The sequence below is a fragment of the Suricata suricatta genome, chromosome 4 (genome assembly GCF_006229205.1).
Source record: "Suricata suricatta isolate VVHF042 chromosome 4, meerkat_22Aug2017_6uvM2_HiC, whole genome shotgun sequence".
In the NCBI taxonomy this organism is placed as follows: domain Eukaryota; kingdom Metazoa; phylum Chordata; class Mammalia; order Carnivora; family Herpestidae; genus Suricata; species Suricata suricatta.
The window spans coordinates 92380566-92405479 of NC_043703.1; the positions used below are offsets into that span (position 1 = coordinate 92380566).

At 36.4% G+C, this 24914-nt stretch overlaps 1 protein-coding gene across 2 annotated transcripts in view; it reads right to left on the reverse strand.

Annotated features, from left to right (window-relative positions):
• Positions 1-24914, reverse strand: part of SRBD1 (S1 RNA binding domain 1) — a 193160-nt gene that overhangs the window by 138430 nt on the left and 29816 nt on the right. For both annotated transcript variants that reach the window (XM_029937289.1, XM_029937288.1), the window contains exons 7-12: positions 24743-24881; positions 20975-21071; positions 19640-19775; positions 12164-12267; positions 7356-7463; positions 2742-2899 (exon numbers count right to left, since the gene is read on the reverse strand). In XM_029937289.1, the coding sequence (XP_029793149.1) occupies positions 2742-2899; positions 7356-7463; positions 12164-12267; positions 19640-19775; positions 20975-21071; positions 24743-24881 (742 nt within the window). The remainder of the gene's footprint in view (positions 1-2741; positions 2900-7355; positions 7464-12163; positions 12268-19639; positions 19776-20974; positions 21072-24742; positions 24882-24914) is intronic.

Consider the following 24914-nt stretch of genomic DNA (forward strand, 5'->3'; position numbering starts at 1 on the left):
TGAAAAAAACAACAAAATAATCTCAAAGAAAGCAGAAGGAAGGAAACGATAAAGTTAAAAGCAGAAATTAATGAAGTAGAAAAATATATATATAATAGAGGGGACTGAAGTTTAAAGTTAAAAATCACTTAAGATAAACACATACTTTTAGCAATACCAATCAAGAGAAAGGATAGAAGACAAAATTAACTTTTTAAAAAAGAAGATACAAATAAATCATATTAGAAATGAGAAGAGGACGGGCGCCTGGGTGGCTCAGTTGGTTAAGTGTCCGACTTCGGCTCAGGTCATGATCTCACAGCTTGTGAGTTCGAGCCTCATGTCAGGCTCTGTGCTGACAGCCCAGAGCCTAGAGCCTGCTTCACATTCTGTGTCTCCTCTCTCTGCCCCTCTCCTGTTTGCACTCTGTCTTTCTCTCTCTCTCAAATATAAATAAACATTAAAAAAAATGAGAAGAGGATATTACTAGAGCTTCAGCACACATTAAAAAGATGGAGACTGTTATAATCAACTTCATGTTAACTCAGATTGAATGATAAAATGGATAAATTCTTGGAAATGTCTTACCAAAACAGATTGAAGATAGACATGCATACAAATAAATGTGGGAGTCTATATGACATTTTTAAAAAGTCATCTTACAAGCAATATAAATAATATCATATCCAAATACAAATAAATACACATGATATCTCAACAATTGCAGGAAAAAACACTGATGCAAAATCAAAAACACACTGACTATATCTATAACAAAGCATCTCCAAAAAACCAAAAGATGATCAATTGGGAATAACATAACTATAAGGGCCAAAATGTACGGGCATTTCTGTGGGAGCAAGAAGAGAGAAGCAATAAAGTATGTCAAGGACCAAAAATATCAAAAAGTACTTCCTGGGGAAAGATCTTTGCATACTCTAATTTATAGGTCAGTATAAAAGTTGCCCGTTGAGTTAAGGAAGGATTAGAAAACCCTGCTTTCTATGAGCTCTTGAAACAAGCGAGTAGAATATTCTTTTCAAGGTAAGAACCCCAACTCAGGAGAAACTGTTGAGAATCAAATCTACACTGAGCAAGACAAGGATAAAATGGGCAAACGAAAAGGGAATAAAAGTGCCAGGAAAAGGGAGGAAGGCATAGGGAAAACAGATGCTAGAAAGCAGAAGACCATCTCTTACATAGATACAGAGGAGCTTTTCTCCCACAATAACTTCAGGAAAAAATAAGTGATACTTCTAGAGATACACTGCTAGAAAACCTTTCCTGGTCTTCTATCCTAAAAGTTGGAGAAAATGAATTTTATAAAACTAAGCAAACAGAAAAGGATCACAATCAAATGCCCTACAGAATGAGTATTTTTTAAAAACAGGAAATTTTAAAAAAGGATACAGAAAGATGTGTCCACAAAATAGAGAAAAATGGTAACCTAATATGTAAGAATGATCCATAAAAAAATCATAAAAATGAGAAAAACATGTATCAGAATTAGAAAACCCCAGAAATAAAATGAGAGAACTCAAAAGTGAATTGGCATAAAAGAAAAAGTTATTTCAGAAAAAATATATACTTATATATAATATATATTTTATATATGTGAATATATTTATATTTGTTATACATAAATATATTTTAAAATATATTTTATGTATATTAGTGTATAATAGCATATAGCAATAGTATATAATAATATAAGAGAACCACAAGGTATAAGAAAAATATAAAAGATAAATTTAAATAAAGAACTCAATAGAGAGTTTTAATTGCAGATCAGACATAGCAGAATAGAAGCTTAATTAACATAAAGACAAACAATAGAAAATTAAACAAAAGAATGAAAAGCAGAAGAGGAAGTTGGAAGATCTAATATGCAGGTAATCAGAATCCCAGAAAGAAATGAAGAAGCTTTACAAAACCCAAGCAGAATTCATGCAAAAAATCTCCCCCCAAACAAAAAACAACACACACACACACACCTCATCACACTCAGAGCTAAGCACATATCATAAGAAAATCTCTGAAAACCACAAAGAAAATCTTAGCAGCAGAGGAAAAAAGACATCATCCTCATTACCTTCAAAGGAGCAATAGTAAGATTTTTGGTTGATTTTTCATTCTCAACAAAACGTATAGTAGCCGGGGGGAGGGGGGGGACAGACACTAACATAAAATAAAATGATGCCTTTAAAGTACTGAACATAACACCAATCCTGATTTCTATACCCAGCAAAAATATCTTTAAAAATAAGGGCAAATCAGAAACATTTTAGACAAAAATTGACACCAAATGGTCACCAGCTGACCCCACACTAAATTTAACAAGCTAGAGTGTCAGGCAGAAAGAAAATGATCTCGAATAGAAACACAGAAATGCAGCAAGAAATGAAAGCAATAGAAAAAGAGAGGAAGAAAAAAAATGCTGGGCAAAACAATATCTGCAGAGTTAAAATGCATCATATATAAATACACTACAATAAACTGAAGCTGTTGAGGGACAGTTATTAAAGCTTGAGCCTAATTAATCCTCAATATCTCCACTGTGACATAGGAAGGGGCATAAATGATAGTAATATGTTGAGACTTCTGATCCCCAAAGACGGTATATATAAAGTTTCCACATATGTGAGAAAACCATTTTCTAAGCCTCAAAAATTAACATTATTTCCAACTCCTCACAACATACATGATGTAAAACTTATGACCAACCAACCAACTTTTATTTGAAAAGCTAAAAATATGCTTACTGGTCGGAGAAATTATAGCCAATTTGCAACCATGTTTGTAACCGGGATCCACTCCCATCAGGGTGCGCCCAGGAACAGGACTTGTTAAAAGGAGCTGACGAAGGTTCCGCCCAAACATCATTACTGATTCCTTCTCTGCATCTGATGTTAGTTTGGCCCTTTAAAAACAGAGAAATAAAAGGAAAAAGAAAGGGTTTGGTTTTTCATTCACCAAAAGTCTCTTCCTGAAAAAGAACAGAATTCATTCCAAACACTTATTCTTCACAGGAATACTTATTGTAACAAAATAAAGGAGGGGCACCTGGGTAGCCCAGTCAGGTAAGTGACAGACTCTTGACTTAGGCTCAGGTCATGATGTAGGGATCACGGGATCAAGTCTATGTCAGGCTCTGCGCTGAGCATGCAGCCTGCTTAAGATTCTCTCTCTCCTTCTCCCTCTGTCCCTCCTCTGCTCATGCTCTCTTTCAAAACTTAAAAAATAAATAAAAAAGGAAAAAACATATAAAATTATACTATGAGTCCATGTTTGCTAACTGCAGTAATACATGGAACGACTCACAATTGTGAGCAAATCTGAGGAGTCTGTCATACCTACATTCCTTCTCTATCCACTCTATGCAAAAATCTGTATTTATAAATATCTGTGCATATGAGAGAAACAGCATATAAAGACTTGGACATCACAGAGGATCTCAAGTTAGAGCTTACCAGGTGATTAAAAATACAAACACAAAATTAGTTTTTTTAATTTTTTAACGTTTATTTATTTTTGAGTGAGAGATAGAGCATGAGCAAAGGAGGAGTAGAGAAAAGGAGAAACAGGACTTGAACCAGGCTCCAGGCTCTGAGCTGTCAGCCAGAGCCCAACACCGGGCTTGAACTCACAGACCATGAGACCATGACCTGAACCAAGGTCAGACAATTAACTGAGCCACCCCGGTGCCCCACAAACATAAAATTAGTGTTAAACTATCAAATCCTAAGTAGTCTCTTCTATAAACACTTACTTTTACACTCCTACCTGTACAAATCTCAATATCTACTCATTCAATTCCATGCCCCACACTGAGCCCCCACCTTGTTATTCTCACAGAGATGTGACATGACCAAGGATACCAGTCACCAGCCCAGAACCATGCCTCACAGACATAATTTCCCAGCTGACTCCAGAGAAGTTAGTAAAAGTCTAATTTTAAAACTTTCTCTACAATAAAAATATATGTTCATAATGGACTTAAAGGCATTAGGAAACTAAGTTTTCAAGACCATTCATCTTCTTAACAAAAGGTCTTGGGGCGCCTGGGTGGCTCAGTCAGTTAGGCCTCCGGCTTCGGCTCAGGTCAGATCTCACGTTGGTGGGTTCGAGCCCCGCATCAGGCTCTGTGCTGACAGCTAGCTCAGAGCCTGGAGCCTGCTTCCGGTTCTGTGTCTCCTTCTCTCTCTGCCCCTCCCCCTCTCATGCTCTGTCTCTCTCTGTATCAAAAATAAATAAAACATTAAAAAAAATTTTTTTAAATAAATAAATAAATAAAAGGTCTTACCATTATCATGTCCTAAAATTTTTAACAAATTTTGTAATAAGACAACAAGTATGTCTTTCCCATTGGCCTAGGCGAAGAAATTCATGCCAAAGCCATAAGAAACAGAGTACAAAAGCCACTCAAAATACATTTTATATCAGTGCTGAGGTACAATTATCTACATATCTGAAGACACACAGAGCTGGGGCACCTGGATGGCTCAGTCACTTAAATGTCCAACTTTGGCTCAGGTCACGATCTCCCATTTTGTGGGTTCAAGCCCCGCGTCATGCTCTGTGCTGCCAGCTAAGAGCCTGAAGCCCACCCTGGATTCTGTGTCTCCCACTCTCCCTCTATCCCTTCCCTGCTCACACACTGTGCCTGTCTGTCTCTCTCGAAAATGAATTAACACTGAAAAGTTAAAAAAATTTTGAAGACACACAAAGCTAACTAATGTCTGCTTTCTATCTTGCATTTTTTTTGAGAGAGAGAGAGAGAGAGCATATGCATGTGTGCATGTGAGTAGGGGTGAGGCAGAAGGGGAGAGAGAGAATCTTTTAGAAATTTTTTTTAACTTTTATTTATTTATTTTTTTGGAGAAAGAGAAAGAGCATGAATAGAGCAGGAGCAGAGAAAGAGGAAGACACAGAATCCAAAGCAGGGTTCCAGGCTCTGAGTTGTCAGCACAGAGCCACATGGGGCTCGAACTCACAAATGATGAGATCATGTCAGATGAGCCAAAGTCAGATGCTTAATGGACTGAGCCACCCAGGCACCCCTTGAGAGAGAGAGAATCTTAAGCAGGCTCCAGGCCCAGCAAGGAGTCCAATGTGGGGCTCAATCTCACCACTGTGAGATCAGGACCCGAGTCAAGAGTTGGACACTGAACCAACTAAGCCACCCAGCCACTGGAAAACTTTCTCAGGTGAATTAAGAATACTAGAGTAATAAGCAAACAAAGGTAGGGAGAGTGGATGGAAGACATAGAGAAAATGTTCCAGGCAATGGAAAACCAAGTAATTTCATATGCTAAGGTAAAAAGAAATACCAAGATATAAGTAGAAACAAAATCTGATCACAAAAGGTTATGGATGTTCTTCTAAAGAGCTTGGATTTAATCCTAGAGACAAAGAAGAGCCACTGAAGAATTTTAAGTGGAAGAGCATCAAAAAATCACATAGGACTTTTAGGATGGCAGTGTGAAACGTGTTATTGCAAAACAAAGACGGAGATCATCTATGACTCTAGAATAGTAATTGGGACAACAAATATGATATCCTGAACTAAAATCGTAAGCATAGAGAATAAGAAGAGGCAAAATTCAAGGTATGATAAAAGATGGGAAAATAGACAGCACTTGGTAACTGACGATGCAAAAGGTTAAGTGTGAAAAATGACACATGGATGAATCATCTTGACAGCTGCAGAAATAAGAAATCCGAGGTAGACTGCATTATATATATAGTCAACTGAATACATATGTTCAGTATGATTATCTCTCGGTGGTACAATTTTGTGGGCTTTTTTCTTTGTTTTACAGATTCTTTCAATTTTTCTACATTAAGACAAATTTCTCTTTAATTAGAGAATTAATTTTCTTTAAAGAAAAATTAAAAATTTTCTTCCTCAACTGCTCTTCAGGTAATTACAAGTGTTTCTATCAAGAGACACATCTGCAGACAAGATCTGCAAACCAACTTACAGACTAAAATTTTTTTAACCACGGCCATTTTAGAAAAAGAGAAGAAAGTGGTCTTGCTTGCCCACTGCTAATGGAAGTCAGAGAAGGGTCGTACATTAAACAATCCCACACCCAAACTGCTTACACTAAATCTCAGAGAAATCATTCCATAGGCAGTGAAGCTACTCAAATCACATGTACACAAAAATGTCAAATACACTACTGGACATTTCATGCAACATGGAAAAAAGAAAACAAGGTAAAGAAAAAATATAAAAAAGGAAATAAAATTTTGAATAAAGTAATTTTCTCTTTTTTCTTCCTTATAAACAAACCCCCTTATTTTTAATTTTATGCCCCAGCACTCAAAAGCAAGTGATGTTACCTCACATGGACTTGAAATGAAAGAGGATTTGAACAGAAACAATATTGTTAAGGGACAACTGCGCCATGAAGGATGAATCAAGAAAATGATGACTTTGATTTAAAAAAAAAAAAAAAGTGGTCAAAAAGCTGGGTGTCTTTTTCAATAGTACCTCCTTAATCCCTGCTCTTCACACCTCCAAAGTCAATGGTCAAGGCCAGTAAAAGAAAAACAGATATAAAGGCTATCAATTCTAGTGAGCATGATGAGATGGCTAGAAATCTACTCTCAGGTAACCCTTGCTGAAAGTCTAAAGCACATAGCGAGGAATATACGAGAATGGCTGGTTTGAAGACTGACTACAAAGACAAAGGTGAGAGAGAAGCAGAAAAGAGGGGTCTGCCTCCCACAACTTCTTTCCGTCTCCTCCCGGACAAAAACTCATAACCTGCACCTTAGCTCTTCCACAGGTCTCTGTAACTCAGTCCTCGGCTAGTCCACTTAGATGGTCACTTTAATCATCTCCTCTAACATTCACTCATCACTGCTGATAATTATTCACCCAAATAACTTCCACTTGGAGTTAAAAATGTATACATTAGCCTTCTCTTTTCATAGTAAGAAATTCATCATGTCCTCCACAGATTTCCTTATGCTTCATTGATTCTCTCACCTTCAAAAACTGCTTCTAACTAAATTCTCCATTAACTTCTTAGTTGACTATTCCCAAGTCAAATTTCTCATCAATAAAACCATTTGCTTGTCTTGGCTGCCCAAGTGCAAAACTAGTATTGTAAGATTGGAAGGCGTACGTGTTAAGTGGTCAAGATTTGAAGAGGATGTTGTAATTAAGAGTTACGTTTTGTGATCTACGCATATGACTGCCTCTACAGATTGAAATTGAGACTTAAATGTAATTACTTTGTGCTTCTGACTCAGTTCTCTGGATTGGTTAGTGGATCAACAAATATGTACTTCATGCTTTAATGGGTCTATTACCATACAGAATAATAAACGGTATATAAAATTAAACAAGATAAGATGCATACCTGAACTCTCTACAGAGGAGAGGATAAATAAGGCGTTTAAAAGAATCATCCAGTGAATTGTGTAAGATCTTCATTAACTCAGGCCTTGCAAAGCCACGTGGTCTCCACCTGCAAAAAAGAAAAGCCTACGCTAAAACCAATGTAACAATAACAAGACCATGAAAGGGCTCCTGGAAGAGGGGAGAGGAAGTGGAACAGAAAAAGAGGAAAAACTTTATTGAAGCCAAAGTAACATAATCTATGAGGAAAGACTGTGATGTCTGGAAATTATTACTATGACATCTGGAGTTCTTATTTTTAAAGCCCTGGCAACCACGGCCATACGCAAAACTTAACGGAGGAAAAAACTTTCTTATTCTGGGAAGAGTCTCCCAAGCATTATTAATACTGGTGAAAATCTTAAGATATAAGGAAGTCACTAGAGAATGACGAATGCACTGCTGTGAACTGAATTATGTTCCCTAAAACTAATATACTGAAGCCCTAGCCCTCAATGAGATGTTATCTGGAGACGGGCCCTGTGGGAGATAATTAGGTTTAAATACGGTCATGAGGGGAAGGGCCCTCACGATGGCATTAGTGCCTTAGAAGAAAAGATACCGGAGAGCCTGCCCTGTCTCTACCCCTCTCTCAACCACACGGGTGGGGACACAGTGAGAAGCGGCGGTCTGCAAGCCAAGAAGAGGGTTCTCACCAGAAACCAAACCAGCCTGCCCCTTGATGTTGGACTTGACAGTGTCCAGACCTGGGAGAAAATAAACTTCTGTTGTTTAAGCCACTCAGTCTATGGTATTTTGTTATGGCAGCAAAGCTAAGACAAACATGTATCCTTCTTAGCCCATTTCTTTCCTTCTTCATGAGAGTTAGAGTAGACTGAGCAAAGGACAAACTGTTTTAACCCTGCCTCCTGCCATTCCCGGGCAGAACTCCCTCTAGTCCTCAGGCTCTAGTGCTCTGCCGCACAGTGTATCTGCACACATGCTGACGGATATAAATGTCAGAGGATCAAATATAAATGGACACTGGATAAAGAACAGTAAGAAAAAACATAAACTAAAGAGGACAAATTCATCCCTACCCCTTCTGTGTTTCTATCCACCTAGAGCATCTCTGCCCTTGCCCTTTAATGACTCTTAAGTAGAAACCACTAATAAAATACTTACTTTATAAATAATAATAAAAATAAACCGTTAATATACCTTAGGGACATTGTCATCTCCCTTATCTCAGGTAGAAAATTAACTAAATTTCAGTGAATAAACACTTAAGTATCAATTATGTGGTATACCAAAAGTGTCATAATAACTGAGTTCCTTCCATAGAAAGTTATTATCTGAGTAGCATATAGTTTTATTTGTTTTTTAACAAACATTTCAAATGAAAATGCTTTTAGAATATACATCTTTTCACACAAATCCCTGTTACTCCCTACTGTCACCTTTATCTGAGGGCATGAGGGGGTAGAGAAAAGGATATGAATTAGACATACATTATTAATATTAAAATTAGTAATATATAATAGTATATATTATTACTGTTATTACCAACTTGGAGAAAGATGTCCCAGAAGAAGCATCTGAAATGGGTTTTAAAAACTTAGTTGTGCTGTACCAAACAAGACCCAGAAATAAAAGCACAGTGGGAAGAAACCACAGCATATGTCAAAGCACAGAGGCATGAGAGGACACGAGGAGTCTAAGTAACTACACGCAGAGCAGTGCTGCTAGGGCATACCTGGCAGGACCAAGTAGGGGCAGAGGGGACTAGAAAATATAACAGAGCCCAGATCACTAAGGGTCTCACACATCATGTTATGGAGCTTGGCAAGTTAGAAGAGAACACAGTCCTGGGTCATCAGACAGTATGACAGGAAGATAGTCCTTAGAGGCACAAAGGCTCTAAAGGAGAGATTGTTTACATATATGTACCTGATATCTGCTGGGGGTCTTTCCCTTTAAGGCCAAACCAACGTAGGCCGATTGCTAGTAGGGAAAAACCAGAAATCCTTAACAATGCCTACCTGAGCCTTCTGGAAGCCTCAACTGTCTTCCTTAAATCTTATCTCTTGTCCCCATATCTACTCTGGTTTCCTTCCAAATAATTCCCTATATTACAGCCAGAGTGATCTTAAAATTCAAACTGATTATTATGATAATCCTCTGTTTAAACCCTTTATTGGCTTTCCATTACCCTTCAGATAAAGAAAAGATCCATCCATGTCTAGAAAGTGAGGTATGATCTGGCCCACGCCTACAAGTCAATCCTCATTTCTTGTTGCTTCCTGTTCCTCTCCTTCTGTCTCTGACCTATGGATGCACGCAACCCAGACTCCATTAGGGTTCCCTGTTACAGACTCTCATGAACTCTGCAGTTCTCCTTTATACCCTCAGTGTACTCTTAGCCATTTATCAGGGTCTTCTCCATTAAACTACACAGTCACCATGGACAAACAGTGTCTTTATCTACAGCATAAGGCTCCAGCTAGCACATAACCTGAATGGATGAATATATGAGAGAGGTGGAAGGTGAGAGAAGTAGGGACAAGGAGAGTAAAACAAAACAGAGAATGAAGAAAAGGATTTGAGTAAGCATCTCCAGTCATTCCAATGTGTTTAAAAAAAAGAAAGAAAGAAAGAAAACAATTCCCTAAGAATGTTTCTTTGGTTCTCAGTGAAGTATTTTAGCTGGCTATTGTTTCAGGTCTTTAATTCCCATAGAAGTGTTTCTTCAGTTATCTAAATAAAAAGAAGCTTCTAGAATGTAATTGAAACATATCACTATACCATAGTAAAGTATTATAGTATCGGTTAAATAATATTACCAATTACTCAATTGAAGAAGAATTGAATAAAATATAGATGAGCCAAGAAAAACCAGTTAAATCACTGTAGGGAAACCACTCCTAAACACTTACTTAGTGTGAAGATAACAGCTAATACTAATACCCAGACCTAATACTCCTTAACTCCTAAGGACAGATTCTGGGTATTATGAACATTCATAGGAAAATATGATAGGTGTGGTCCCCAATTTACATGATCTATTTATAAAAGATGTTTCTAAAAAGGAAATGTGCACAATAATCCCACTACTTTGTAATAACAATACCACTAAAGGCTACACAATTACATGCAATATCATCTACTTCTCTCAAATCTGTGGAAAAGGTATTATTTATCATTTTGACAATAATGAAACTGAGAAAGAAATTAAATAACATGCTCATAGTGACAAGACTAAGAATTAATATAAGTGGAATTCAAACTCAGATATATCTGCTTCTTAAGATTTTTTTCTTTTTTACTTTTAATGTTTACTTATTTATGCTTGAGAGAGAGAGAAAGAGAGAAGACAGCATGAGTGGGAGAGGGGCAGAGAAAGAGGGAGAGAGAGAATCCCAAGCAGGCTCCACACCAGCAGTGCAGAGCCTAATGTGGGGCCCGATCCCACGAACCATGAGATCATGACCTGAGCCAAAGCCAGGAGTTGGATGCTTAACCAACTGAGCCACCCAGGCACCCCAGGATTTTGTTCTTTCTATGCAACTATCCCAGAGTTTCATCATATTTTAAATTAAAATTATCCAATTTCTTCACACTTTTGTTTAAGGCTATGATTTCTTTTAGGTATTTATTTCTTTTTATTTTTAATGAAATTTATTTGTTTACAAAAGAAATAAATATTCACTAAAAAAAAAAAAAAACCCACAAACTCCACAGGAGAGTATACAACAGAAAATTAAAATCTCAAACCAGAGCATTTCAAAAATGTTCTTACACACAGACCTATTTTTTGCCATTAATGAGACCGTACTATAAATACAAATTATTAGCTGTCTTTTTAACCCAGGAAGACATGTTTGTATCTCAAGTTTAGCTCTCTCTCAACTTTTTCAAGATGGCTGCACAGAATTCCACGTATGGCTATAACATAATTAGCTTATGCAATTTACCTACTGATTAACATTGAGAAAGATGTATCACTTGATGGGTCCCTGGTTAGCATTATGTGGTCATTAAGCAAGTTGATCAATCCTTCATGGAACTGGTTTTCGGCAAACCAGCTTCCAATGAATTGATGAAAGTACTACGTTGGATGAGACAGCTAGTTTCTAAAGTACATACCACCTGTTCCTCTCAAAGAAAAATTTATCCAACTCTTTAGATAGCTTTCCCAGCAATCTCCCTAACTTAAGATTACACAGAACCACATATCCTAACTGCTAGGCAAGCTTCTTGGCCTTTGCATCAGTTTTCTCACTGGCAAAATGGAAGTTACGAATCTGCTCTGTCAATGAACCAGATTGTTATAGGGATCAAATATACTCAGAAAAGTTAAAACTAGAAGTTATAAGTTCTATACAAACATATGGTGCTATTTTAAAAGGTTCCAATAACAAATGAAAAAAGATAATAAGTTACATAAGCTTAGACATTTCTCTGAAATATCCAATAAATTTAATGTTCATTGCAATCATCTTTAATGTGCAAAATATTTTAGGTAAACTGCATATCTATGTTAGAGATTTATATTACAATGTCTGACAAATTATACTTTTGCTTCAATTATCCATAATGATCCAAATATTTCAGATCTGTCATGTACAGCATGTTTTTGTTAATTTAGTTTTTCATAAGAGAAAACAGTATAAGATTCCAACAGTACAAAAACATATTAAAGTAGAGATAAGTACTATGAAAAATTTATTTGAATAATTAATATATCCTGTTTCCTATATAAACATATACAACATTTATATTTATTTTAGAAAGAAAAGAAATAAATTCCATAAAAATCCATAAACAGACCTGTTTTGGATGCACCACCTACAGAATTCATTCTTCACTCCATCAGAAATGTTGACCTTAACAGTCAGTATCTTCAAATTTTCCCCACGGTTAATTGCCAGGATCTGAATGCAAACATATGGCAAAAACTGATGATCCACAAAATATATAAATGGTCCATTTAGCCAGTCAACATTTGTGAAATAAGTAGAGTAGTTATCTAGCCAAGAGCTATATGGTTTATTCATTTATTTACCAAAATATATTTTAAAATAATCACTTCTTTATATTTTTTCAAAAACAATTTTTTAAAAATAAAATACAGGTATGAAGCCTATGACATTCACAGAAAGAGACTTTGATGATCTAAAAATCTCATTTCAGATCTAACTGAAAATTTTTGATCATCTGGAGTTAAAAAATGTATGTTTGACATCTGTGAAAACATATTGCTAAGATATACAAACATGCAAATTCCCAACTGGAATAATAACTACTAACTATTACTCTTTATTGAGCATTTACTAACTGCCATTTAACTGCCAAGTCCATCTAAGCACTTCAAATACTTATTTAATTTTCAAAGCCACCAGTGAGGTATGTACTATCTTCATTTTACACAGTAATTTTTCTAAGACTACTTTGTCCCTAATAACAAAGAGTATAAGTGAAGGAAAAATTTTAATTCAGATCAAGCTGTCTATCTCTTAATTAATATATCAAAAGAGCAATTGTCTTAAAATACATTAGAAATGTTCCTTTAAAGAAGAGCAAACAGGGATGCCTGGGTGGCTCAGTGGGTTTAGTGTCCAACTTCAGCTCAGGTCATGATCTCACAGTTTGTGAATTTGAGCCCCACGTCAGGCTCCGGGCTGACAGCTTGGAGCCTGGAGTCTGTTTCAGATTCTGTGTCTACCTCTCTCTCTGCCTCCCCTCTCTGTCTCTCTCTAAAAAATAAACAAAAATTTAAACAGTTAAAAAAAAAAAGAATAAAGATGAGCAAACAAACCTAAAGCAAGTAGAAGAAAGGAAATAATATAGAGGGAAAATAAAAAGAGAATAGAAAATAATGCTAGCAAAACCAAAAGTTGGTTCTCTGAAAAAGTCACAAAATTAACAAAACTTTTACCAAGAAAAAAATGGAGGAAGCATTCCAATTACCAAAATCAAAAATAAGAGGGGCCATTACTATCAAAATTAGAAAAATAAAAAGGATCATAAGAGAATACTGTGAACAACTGCACATCAAATTACATCACATAAATAAAATGGAAAATTCTTAAAAAGACAGACTGCCAAACAGTAAAATGAAAACAGAAAATCCAAAAAGACCTAAACTAAGTAAAGAAGACTGAATTAGTAATTTAAAATTTTTCCACAAGAAAACGTCCAGGCCCAGATTGCTTCACCACAGAATTCTACCAAACATTTAAAGAATTAATACCACTTCTTCACAAACTCTTCCAAAATATGCTATAGAAAACTTCCCAACTCTATTTACCCTAATTCCCAAACCAGACAAGAACATTGCAAGGAAAAAAAAGACTATTATCTCTTTTGAATATAGTTATAAAAATACTCAATAAAAAATAGTAAACCAAATCCACAAATACATAAAAAGGATTACACACCAGGATCAAAGGGATTTATTCCAGGAGTGCAAAGTTGCTTTAACATCCAAAAATCAACTAGAATACATGATATCCATAAAATAAAAAACAAAAATTACATGATCATCTTCTTACATAATAAATGCAGAAAGAATTTCTGACAAAATTCCAGATTTGTTCATGATAAAAACACTCTACAAATTAGAAATAGAAGGCAACTTCTTCAATGTTATAAAAATCACATACAAAAACTCCTCAGATAACATATTTAATGGTGAAAGACTGACGCTTTCCCTCTAAGATGACAAAGGTCTCCTCTTGCCACTTCTATTCAACATTGTACAGGAGGTTCTAGCCAGGGTAATTAGATAAGAAAAATAAATAGAAGACACCTAAATTGAGAAGAAAGAAATATACCTATTCGCAGATAATATGATCTTGTATCTGGAGAACCCTAAACGCTTCACCATAAAGCTATCAGAACTAAAAAAGAGTTCAGTAGGATTTCAGGATAAACACTTTCTACACACTAGCAATAAGCATTCTGAAAATAAATATTTTTTTTTAAATTCCATTTACCATAGCAACAAAAGAATACTTAGGAATAAATTTAACAAAGGACGTGCAAAACGTATACCCTGAGAACTACAAAACATTGTTAAAAGAAATTGAAGAAATGGACAAACAGCCCATGTTCATGAACCAGAGGCTTAATATTGTTAAAATGGCAATACTCCCAAACTGATTTACAGATTCAATCCACACCTATCAAATCCCAGCTAGCTTTACTGCAGAAACTGACAAACCAATTCTACAATTTATATAGAAATTCACGCAACCCAGAGTAAATCTTGAAAAAGAAGAACAAAGTTGGAGGACTCCCACCTTCTGATTTCAAAACTTATTACAAAGCTAACAGTAATCACAACTATGTGGTACTGGCATAAGGATAAATACATAGCTCAGTGGAAGAAAATTAAGAGTTCAGAAATAAAGCAATTTCTGATTGATAAATCCAGATGCCTACAATTAATTGATTTTCAACAAGGATGCCAAGACAGTTCATTGGGGAAAATACAGTCTTTTCAACAAGTGACACCCAGACAACTAAATAGTTATGTTTAAAAGAATGAAGCTAGTCTGCTTCACATCATACACAAAAATTGTTCAAAATTGATCACAGACCTTAACATAAGAACTAAAGCTTTAAAAATCTTAGAAGAAAATATAAAAGAAAATCTTTGTGACCATGAGTAAGGTAAGGCTTTAGATCTAATACTACATGTACAATCACTAAAAGAAAAAAATAGACTGGACTTCAATAATATTATACCTCAAAGGATACAATTAAGAAAGGGAAAAGAGAACACAAAGCATGGGAGAAAAGTTTTGCAAATCAGTTATCACATAAAGGAGTTAGATGTAGAACATATAAATAATACTTATAACTAACAAGAGCAAAGACCATGTCACCTCTACACCCCAAGGAGGAACCAATATAAAATAAGTGTTCAGGAAAAATCTGTGGGATAATTGACAACTCTTCATGTTACCTTACACCAAAAAAACACCTTTTCACATCTGTATCATCGTAAGTTACAAAAACTAACAGTTGTAATGATGAAAAATATCCCATGGAAAGTAATATACTCTAATCTTCTCATTATCCTCTTTCAACAATAAAATGCAGATGGAAGAAAAATAATAATTTTAAAAATGTTATAGTGCACACTTCCAGGTTTGGAGAACACTGGCAATCTCTTCATTCCAAATCTCCCCCTCATCTTCCTATAATACCTTAATAAAGAGGAACACCTGGCTGGCTTAGTCAGTTAAGCATCCAACTCTTGATTTCAGCTCAGGTCATTATCTCACATTGGTGAGAGAGAGCCCTGCATCAGGTTCTGCTTGCAATTCTCTCTCTCTCTCTCTCTCTCTCTCTCTCTCTGCTCCCCCCCCATTCACTCACTCTCTCTCAAATTAAATACATAACCATTTAAAAATAAAATAAGGGACGCCTGAGTGGTTCAGTCAGTTAAGCGCCTGACTTCAGCTCAGGTCATGATCTTGTGGTTCTTGAGTTTGAGTCCCATGTCAGGCTCTGCGGTGACAGCTTAGAGCCTGGAGCCTGCATCAGATTCCGTGTCTCCCTCTCTGTCCCTCCCCTGTTCATGCTCTATCACTCTCACTCTCTTCTAAGATAAATAAACATTAAAAAATAAAATAAAGCCTTACTAAAGAAAATAAAATCACATAGGACCTACATCTTTGGCATTTCCAGGAACCAGAACTAGACTGCCATCCGATTTCTCTGAGACAACATATAGAGCAAGGCAAGAGCAGAGCAACATATTTAAGAAAGGAAAGAAAGTGAAAACAAAAAATATACTGATCCAAGCTGTCCATGTATCGAGCCCATAGGAAACAACTGTGAATGTGTTAGAACGCAGAAAATACTGTTCATATATACCCTCCTTGTAAGATACAGAAAAACAGGGGTCAGTAAACTATAGTCCATGGGCCAAATCCAGTCGAACCTCTGTTTTCATAAACAGAATTTTATTAAAACACAGCCATGCTCACTTGTTTGTGTATTATCTATGACTGCTTTCATGCTGCAATGGTGGCTGTGCAATTAGCAGCAGGAAAAGCTACCTGGCTAGAAAATCTAAAACATTTATTCTCTGGTTTTCTACAGAAAAACGTTGCCAACTCCCTATTAGACTAGAGAATGAGCTTCATTCACCCAAATGAAGACTGGAAAGTTTTGGCAAAAGGACTAAGGATGGGCATTTCATATGATTGTAGGGCTAAGATTACAACAAGGGTGGAACCAATTTCCATTAAGAAAATACAGGTTGCGGGGTGCCTGGATGGTTCAGTCTGGTGAGTGTCTAGCTTTGGCTCAGGTCATGATCTCGCCGTTTGTGAGCTCGAGTCTCACATCAGACTTTCTGCTGTCAGTGCACAGCCTGTCTCAGATCCCGTCTCCCTTTCTCTGCCCCTCCTTCTCTCTCTCTTTCTCAAAAATAAATAAATATAAAAAAATTTTTAAAAAAGAAAGAAAATACAGGTTGCAATCCTGATACCAATATAGACTTTAAGCTAAAAACCATTAAATGAGATAAAGCAGGACACTGTATAATGTTAAAACCACATTCTGGTTTTGGAATAGAGCAAGGGGACTACACACCACTTTAAAGATGCCATTGGGTAAGACATCATAACTCCAAAAGTCCATCTCTACTACAACAGTAACAAACTGGCAAAAACTGTCAGAATCAACTTCTTCATAACGCTGGACCCTAGTAAAAAGCTTACAACAACAGAGGAACACTTAAGTAAAAAGAAGCCATAGGATCTTGGTAAAAGGACACTCTGAACCTCCCCCATTTGCTATCCTCCACTCTGCAGCTGAGCAGTGGCCACGAAGATAACAGCCTCCATTCCTAATGCAGGTCGCTGACACCAGAGGGAGCAACATGGACCATACTCTCAAAAATTTGTGATCTTCTATTTTGATCTGTTTGATGGCTCCCTGAAGGACAGACTCAAGGGCTTGCCTTCATTTTGCCTCAGAGCTTCCCCAGGACAGAAGCCGTTTCCTGGGTGGCATCTGTTAAACGCATTTCAAGGCGTATGCATCTGCAGCACTGCTGAGAGGTGAGGGGTAAGAGTACAGTGACAGGGATCACAGGGCAATCAAAAAACATCAAAAAACCTTGATGAAAAAGGGGCTTGAAAATTAGATACTAGAAGGGAAAAGGACTTTTTAAAGCTCCTGCATAGATTAGAGAATCCAGGAGTCTGTGTGCATGCTTGGGACTAGACACATACTCTGGAAAGACCTTGAGCTTTCACCTTTGATGGACCTTTGGGCTCCACGCAAACAGGAAGTAAAAGCTAAGGCTGAGGTGTAAACAGCCTTGCTTCGCCTATGTTGAAGGAGTGCTCACACACAGCCAATCTGCCAGAACTGGGAGAGTTTGGTTTTTGTTTTGGCTTTAGGCATTAAAGGCAGTAAGAAAATGTCTCAAGTAACTAGCTGTTCACTAAGCTAATGGAAGAGACTTCAGGGGTCACAAATGACAAAGAATTCAAATGTTTCAAAAATAAAGTAGAAGACACTTAAAAAAACACCAACAGCAACAATAACATATGCTAGGGGTGGGGGTGAGGGGAGATCCGGTTTCAGTGTTGCCAGTTTACAACACTCAAAATGTCAAGTTTTTAACATAAAACCACAAGGCATGCAGAGAAACAGGAAACTATGACCCATTTACGGGGGAAGAAAAAGAAGAAACTGATAGAAACTATCCCTGAGGAAGCTCAGACGCTGGTCTTACTGTTGTAAATATGCTCCAGGTTAAAGGAAATCATGAACAGAGACATAAAGGGAATCAAGAGAATGCAGTCTCAGCAAAAACAGAGTATTCAATAGAGTTGAGAATTATAAAAAGAAACCAAATTCTGAGCTGAGAACTACAATGACTGAAATGAAAAATTTACTGAAAGGACTCAATAGTTAATTTGAGCAAGCAGAAGCAGAATTTCATCAGCAAACTTGAAGATAGGTCAATTGAGATAGAGTCTACGAAGAATAAAAAGGAAACAGAGCCTAAGAGACCTGTGGGACACTATCAAGTATACCCACATACATATAACAGGAGACCCAGGGGAGGAGAGAGAGGCAGAAAGACTACTTGAAGAAATAATGGCCCTAATTTCCCCAGTTTTGATAAAAAAAAAAAAAAACATTTATCAACACATCCAAGAATCATAATAAATCCCAAGAGGAATAAACTCAAAGAGATTCACAGTGAGACACATTATAATCAAGCAGTCTAAACCTAAAACCAGAGAATCCTGGAAGAAGAGAAGTAATTCATCATGTGCTAAGGATTCAGTAAGATTAACAGCTGAGTCTTCATTAAAACCATGGAAACCAGAAGACAGTGGGATGATAAATTCAAAGTGCTGGGGGAAAAAAACATCAACCAAGAATTCTATATCCAGAAAAAGTTCTGGAGATTGATTGCACAACAATGTGAATAAACTTAACACTACTGAACTGTACATTTAAAAATGGGATGGTAAAATTATAAGTTAAACATGTTTGTTACATGTATTTTATCATGATTAAAAATAAATTTTTAAAAAGAAGGAGAAATTAAGACCTTACAGATAAAAAAAACTGAGGGAGTCTGTCTCTAATAGATCAGCCCTACATGAAATGTTACAGGAATTACTTTAGGCAGAAATGAAAAGACACTGGACAATAACTCAAAAGCATACAAAGAAGTAAAGACCACTAGTAAAAGGAGCTGCATAGGTAAAAGACAGTAATTATATTTTCAGTTTGTAAATCACCTTTTTTTCCCCTATGTGACACAAAAGCCATTTTACACACTGCAGAGAAATCTATGACTACAATTAGGAAAAAAATTTAGTAAACTGAAAAATGAAATTAAAACACTGAGATAAAACAACTATGATGTATACAACTAAGTGAGATCTCTCACACTTTAGTCTAAATCTGATCACCTCCAATTTGTATGTCACATGGAAAAGATCCAGAATTGAGCTCAAATCCAAGCACACTGAGAAGCAAAGTCTAACACAAAAGATAACCAACCAGAAAGTCAAGATAGCTGAAGTAGTTCTTGTCAGCCCTGCTAATAATTCTCAGTGTTGGTAACTCTTCTGGGTCTTGAGTTCCCCCATTTGGAAATGGGAAAACTATGACAATATTATAAGAACTTATATGAAAAAAAAGAAAGAAAATGGTTGCCTTAAAAACTTTAATTCCTTAATAACCAAAGTAGTAGACAAATTCAAAGTATCATCATTATTACTATCAGCATGAATAAGCAGTTTCCTTATTTACCTGATGATGTTGGATGTTCCTTATGTTACATGAAAAGTTCTGGTAGAGTAGAAACTTATCAACGTCTTTCTCATTTACTTTTTTTGAGGACACCTTCGCCAGCGATGACTGGATACATATATACCTATTTTGGCACCTGTTCAGATAAATATTTAAAAAACAAGCAGTTATTAACATGTGCCTTAGTAAAGAAACATCTTATATGGCATTTACATGTCAGCAACAAATTTAAGCCATTACCAAATGAAAAAATGTTTAAATGATGCCCAGCTATAAAAATATTACGGACCCATCAAAGGAAGATTCTGCCAGTCATGCTAGCATAGGTCTTCCAGATCTTACACCTGTATCAATCCTCCTAGAAGATGCCTACGTCATTTCAGATACCATCTGGTATCTCCAGATCAACAATTCGAGTCTAGGTTATCTTTTTTAACCAGTGAGTTTGGCAGTCAGAGCCAAGTAAAAGCTAAAAAGAAGGGAAACAACAGGATGCAGTGGGACAGCTTCCAGTGACAGGCCAAATTTGGTAGTGTAATTACTTACAATAACACAATTAAAATGCAGGCGATTCTACTTCCACTCCTTCCTTCTAGGGCCACTGAGGAAATAGGAAAGTTCCCTCCCTCAGATTAACAAAAACCCTGACAGGCAATGGCAGTCATCTCCACCTTTTCTCTCCTCTGCACACCTCCTCGGCCAGGGATGTGGAGAAAGAGTAAGAACAGACTGCCGGCAAAACCCTCTTCTCTGCTGATACACAGCCGAAAAATAGATTAAAATAGGGTTTTAAGATATCTTTTTTAATGAGGCATAAAATCCAAAGGTTCAGGTCACAAAGTTTTAATCTCTCATAGATTGGGACTGTGATACCATGGAAAAGTTGCTCTTTCCATCAGCTCATATTCACTTTGAGATCAGCACTTGTATCTATACCTGATATTAAAATTAAGTGACATAATACATGTATACTACACACATCACATTATGTTTAAAAGGCATGCCACCCACTCTAAGTGAAGACGGATCTCTCTAGCACACGTTGTGTAGCCACGCAGTGGTTCTTAAACTGTTCCTCACAGCCCTTCATGGAGGGGTTTCAGCGTAAGGAGGAAAAGCAGGCAGAGTTCCAGGCTCCCTGCCTAGAATTCAATTAAAGCAACTTTACTTTTATCTGTTTCATGTATTAGGGCTCTGCTGCTTGAACAAAGAGTTCTGCTACCAAAAAACAGTCCCAAAATAAAGTTTTTAATGAACACTGGTGTTAGCACGAACCATCTGACCCTTAACAGCATGAGTCCACAAAGCAGAGAACTCTATGAAAGAGTTACTCACAATTTCCGAATGAAGTCAAGCGTGTCTTTGTCTTTAGCAATCATGTCTGCTAAAATATGCTGTACTCCCGTTTCAATATCCTGGAGTGCTGAAAGTCCTTTAAGAAAGGGGTAAGAGGGAAAACAAAAACAAGAGCTACAGATTTGGTTTTTTTAAATCTATAATTAAATCACAACAAATTTATTCCAGTCAAAATGAACCCTTAAACTGAAAAGCTTAAGACAGAAAAGTATCATGGCAATGACTAGTTTACCTCTGCAAAAAAAATAACAAGTGTCCAAAGCAATAATAATACAGGACCTTTACATACCATATAACCTAGTGGTGAAAAATACAGCTCTAGAACCATCTGTCTGGTCTAATCCTAGTTCACCACTTACTAAATGTCTGACTTTGGGCAAGCTACTTGACCACTCTGTGCCTCAGTTTCCTATAGGCCTACTTCATAAAGTATTTTAGAGGTTAAATGTTATTATGAGAAATACGTAATAAAAGAGTCATAGCCCAAGGTATACCATATCATACCAGTTACAAAAATGATTGTTTACAAAATGTAGTTTTATTAATATTCCTATTTTGACTTCTGAGGCATTTATTCATATTTGCAGAGAAATGCATTGTTGGGTTTTGCTATGATAACTAATCTTACAGTAACTACATTTACTTTAAAGAAATTTAACCATTAAAATTAATACAAATTCTGTTTACATTTTAAGAGAACTTCCCTATGAGTGAACTACCTTTGAGAGGTGGAAGGCTGTATATGTAAAGGACCGAGAACAGCTGCGGCAGAGAGTAAGCAGTCAATAAGTGTCTGTTCTTGGTGAGCTATCTCCCTAGACTGGTCTTCATCTTAGAAAACCAGTCACTGTGCACTCATTCCTGGAGTCCCAAAGCACCTCACAGCATCCTGACACCAAGTTTAATGAGAACACCAGGGTGATAAGTCAAAAGTAAAGATGGAACCCATCTCCAACGAGAACCATCAATGAGAGAGAACGGAAAGAGGAAGTTATAGATTTTGCTATTATAACAAAGGACCTTTGAAGAGCCCCCATCATTTTGGGCAAATACAATTTGTAAATGCTTTATAATTAATAAACCTTATATAATTAAAATTATGCTAAAGCTCTAGAGCGATGTTTTGTATAGTCTAAGAACCCAAAAATAAAACCACACTAGGTACTTGTTACAAATACTGTTTCCTAGACTTTGAGACTTTTGTTTTATAGAGTATCCCAGATAATTCTGATACTCATTGAAGTTTTAAAAAAAAAGCAACAACACTTCTGGGGAGGTGCCCTGAACTATTAGAGCAGTGGTTCTTGATGGGAGGTAGAAATTATCTGCCACTGGGGTCATCCAAATGACATACCCCCTCTCAGACCAACTAACAAGAGAAAAGACTGGAAGAGACTTGTGTGTTTGAAAAATCACCTTCTTCCATCAGGGAGAATGGATAATTGGGGCTTAATACAGTCAAGAATGACATAAGTTCAAAAGGTTTAGCACCTCAATGAAATCAGGAGAAAATAAGGACTACAGAGGCCGAAAATCATATTTCCTTTTTTGTAGTGAAAGCTTTCCAGCCACAGATTCCTCAAAGCTCCACAAATGTAACAGAAACTGAAGGACCAACACTTTTTTCCACTTCATCTGCATGAAGGCTACCGCTTCTTCTGTACAACAGAGCAATCAGCTACTCGTCCTTGTGAACAATACAGGGATGTTCTGGAAATTCTAGGACATACTCCATTTGTGGCAGCTATATGTTTTTGATTCAGACCAAATTCTTGTCGGTCTGTGGCAAGAAGTGTCTTCTACTTCACACTGAAATATCTGGTGTCTTAGACATTTCTTTGAGAAATGTTGAGAATGATGAAAATACTTCTTTAGAGAAACAATAAGAGAACTGAGGGTGACCATGATAGCCTAAAAAAATAACGGGACCAAGCAAAGAAAAAACTACTCCAAGCGAACTTAAAAAACCAGTATCTAGCCTGGTTTTTTCAAAGAATTAATTGTAATTCTTTGAAATTTATGATTAAGAGTGAAAGAAAAAGGGAATAAAGCAAACAGAAAGTCCAATACATATGCCAATACTACCATAACTGCATTATCAAAGTATCCACATTATCAAAGTATCACCAAGTGTCCATCACCATGGAGTCCACGAGCATCACTATATATGGCCATCCAAAGAGATACACTTATCAAACCTACCCAGGAGGAACTCAATACGTGTGTTACCTAAGGAAAACGCTGTACCAAAGGAGGTGGAAAAAAAAGGAAATTGACCATAAGAGAAAAATAAGAACAGACAACAAAACTTTATGCATCTGATATCCTGAAAACTCCAACATTTGATTCTAAGAAAACCTACTCTCACTGGGCAAGAAAGTTCCCACTGTGGCTGACCTTCACACTGGTCTATACAGTCTCAGTTACTATTAAAACACTAAATTTGCAATCATTTGAAAATCGAACTAAACACATTAAAAAATTAAACAAACTTGAGTTTTACTCATTTCAATCCACCTCTAAATGCAAATAATGCTAATTTTCTTTTCCTTTTAATTATTGCCTTTTTCAAAACAGATATTCCGATACGTGTATTTGTATATGTGAACAGACATATGTAGTTTTACAGACACTCATCTGTAACTTTTTAATCACAAACTCATACTGCTGAATTATTTAAAAGGAACACTGGTTACAGTATGCTAGGATTCTCCACAGTGTAGTACATACTGTGGATTTTCTTATCAGAGACTGCCCCCTGTAGACACTTAGGCCTCCCAGCCGAAAGAATCAACAGAAGGCCAAAGAAAGGAGAATGAGCGCAGGAATTAGAAGAGTACCAATTTCCCCACCCCATCCTGTCAGAGCACTCCGGAAAAAAGCCACTCTCACTCAGAGCTCTCGCTCCAGGGTTTATTTTGCCAGTAAAACCAATGTATCCTGACATGTATCAGTTATCACTTTCCTTGGGTTTTTCTTAGAAATCCTCTCTCTTCCCCTCTTCCCATCTCATTCTCTCTTGTGCACGCACACACACACACACGCGCACGCAAAAAAAGAAGAGGAACATACATTTCAGGAAAAGACACTTTACACCTGGAAATTAAAAGTATGGAAGCAGGCCTTCACTTTATAACTCATGTATGTCAGAATGGTTGAAATTCTTCTTAAAGAGTATATATAACTTTTGTAATTAAATATTTTTTAGAAATAGAATATTTTAAAAGATAATACAGAACATTATAACACTGGGATGTGAAAAATTATTTAAAAAGGAAAATAAATCAATTATCTTAGTAAAAAAGGTTAGCAAAATTGAAAAGATTAATAAATCAACTACAGTAAAATTAAGACCTACTATTTTCTTTTTATTTCATAGACAGCATAAAGAAAGTGAAAAGGGAAGTTACAAACTGGGAGAAAAGATTTATAATAACTATAACTGAAAAAGAAGATCTTAAAAAGTACTTATAAATTAACAAGAAAAAGAGAAACAACACAAAATAAAAATGGGTAAAAGACTAGAACAGGCACTTCATCAAGAGGGAAGCTGGGTGGCTAAGCAGGAGGTATATGGGGATTTGTTTTATTAGAATTATTTATTCTTTATATGCTATAATATTCTTTCATATAGTCATTACTTAATGAAACATTTTTTTTTAACACAGTCTTCAAATTAAAAAAAAAAAAAGAAAAGCTAAAAAAAGGAAAAGCAACAGGGATGATCTCTTGAAGTAAAGCTGGTACCTTTTACACTGGGTTTAATATAAGACAGCAGATTGAGCTGCCCTGGATTCTCAAGAAGGGTCCTGGCTGCTCCTTCTAATCCCAACTGCTTTGCTCTCTGGGCTTTAGTGCCTTTGCTCCCAGTTTTATATGGAGCTGACTGGGGGGAAAAGAAAAGTCAGAAAAATGTACC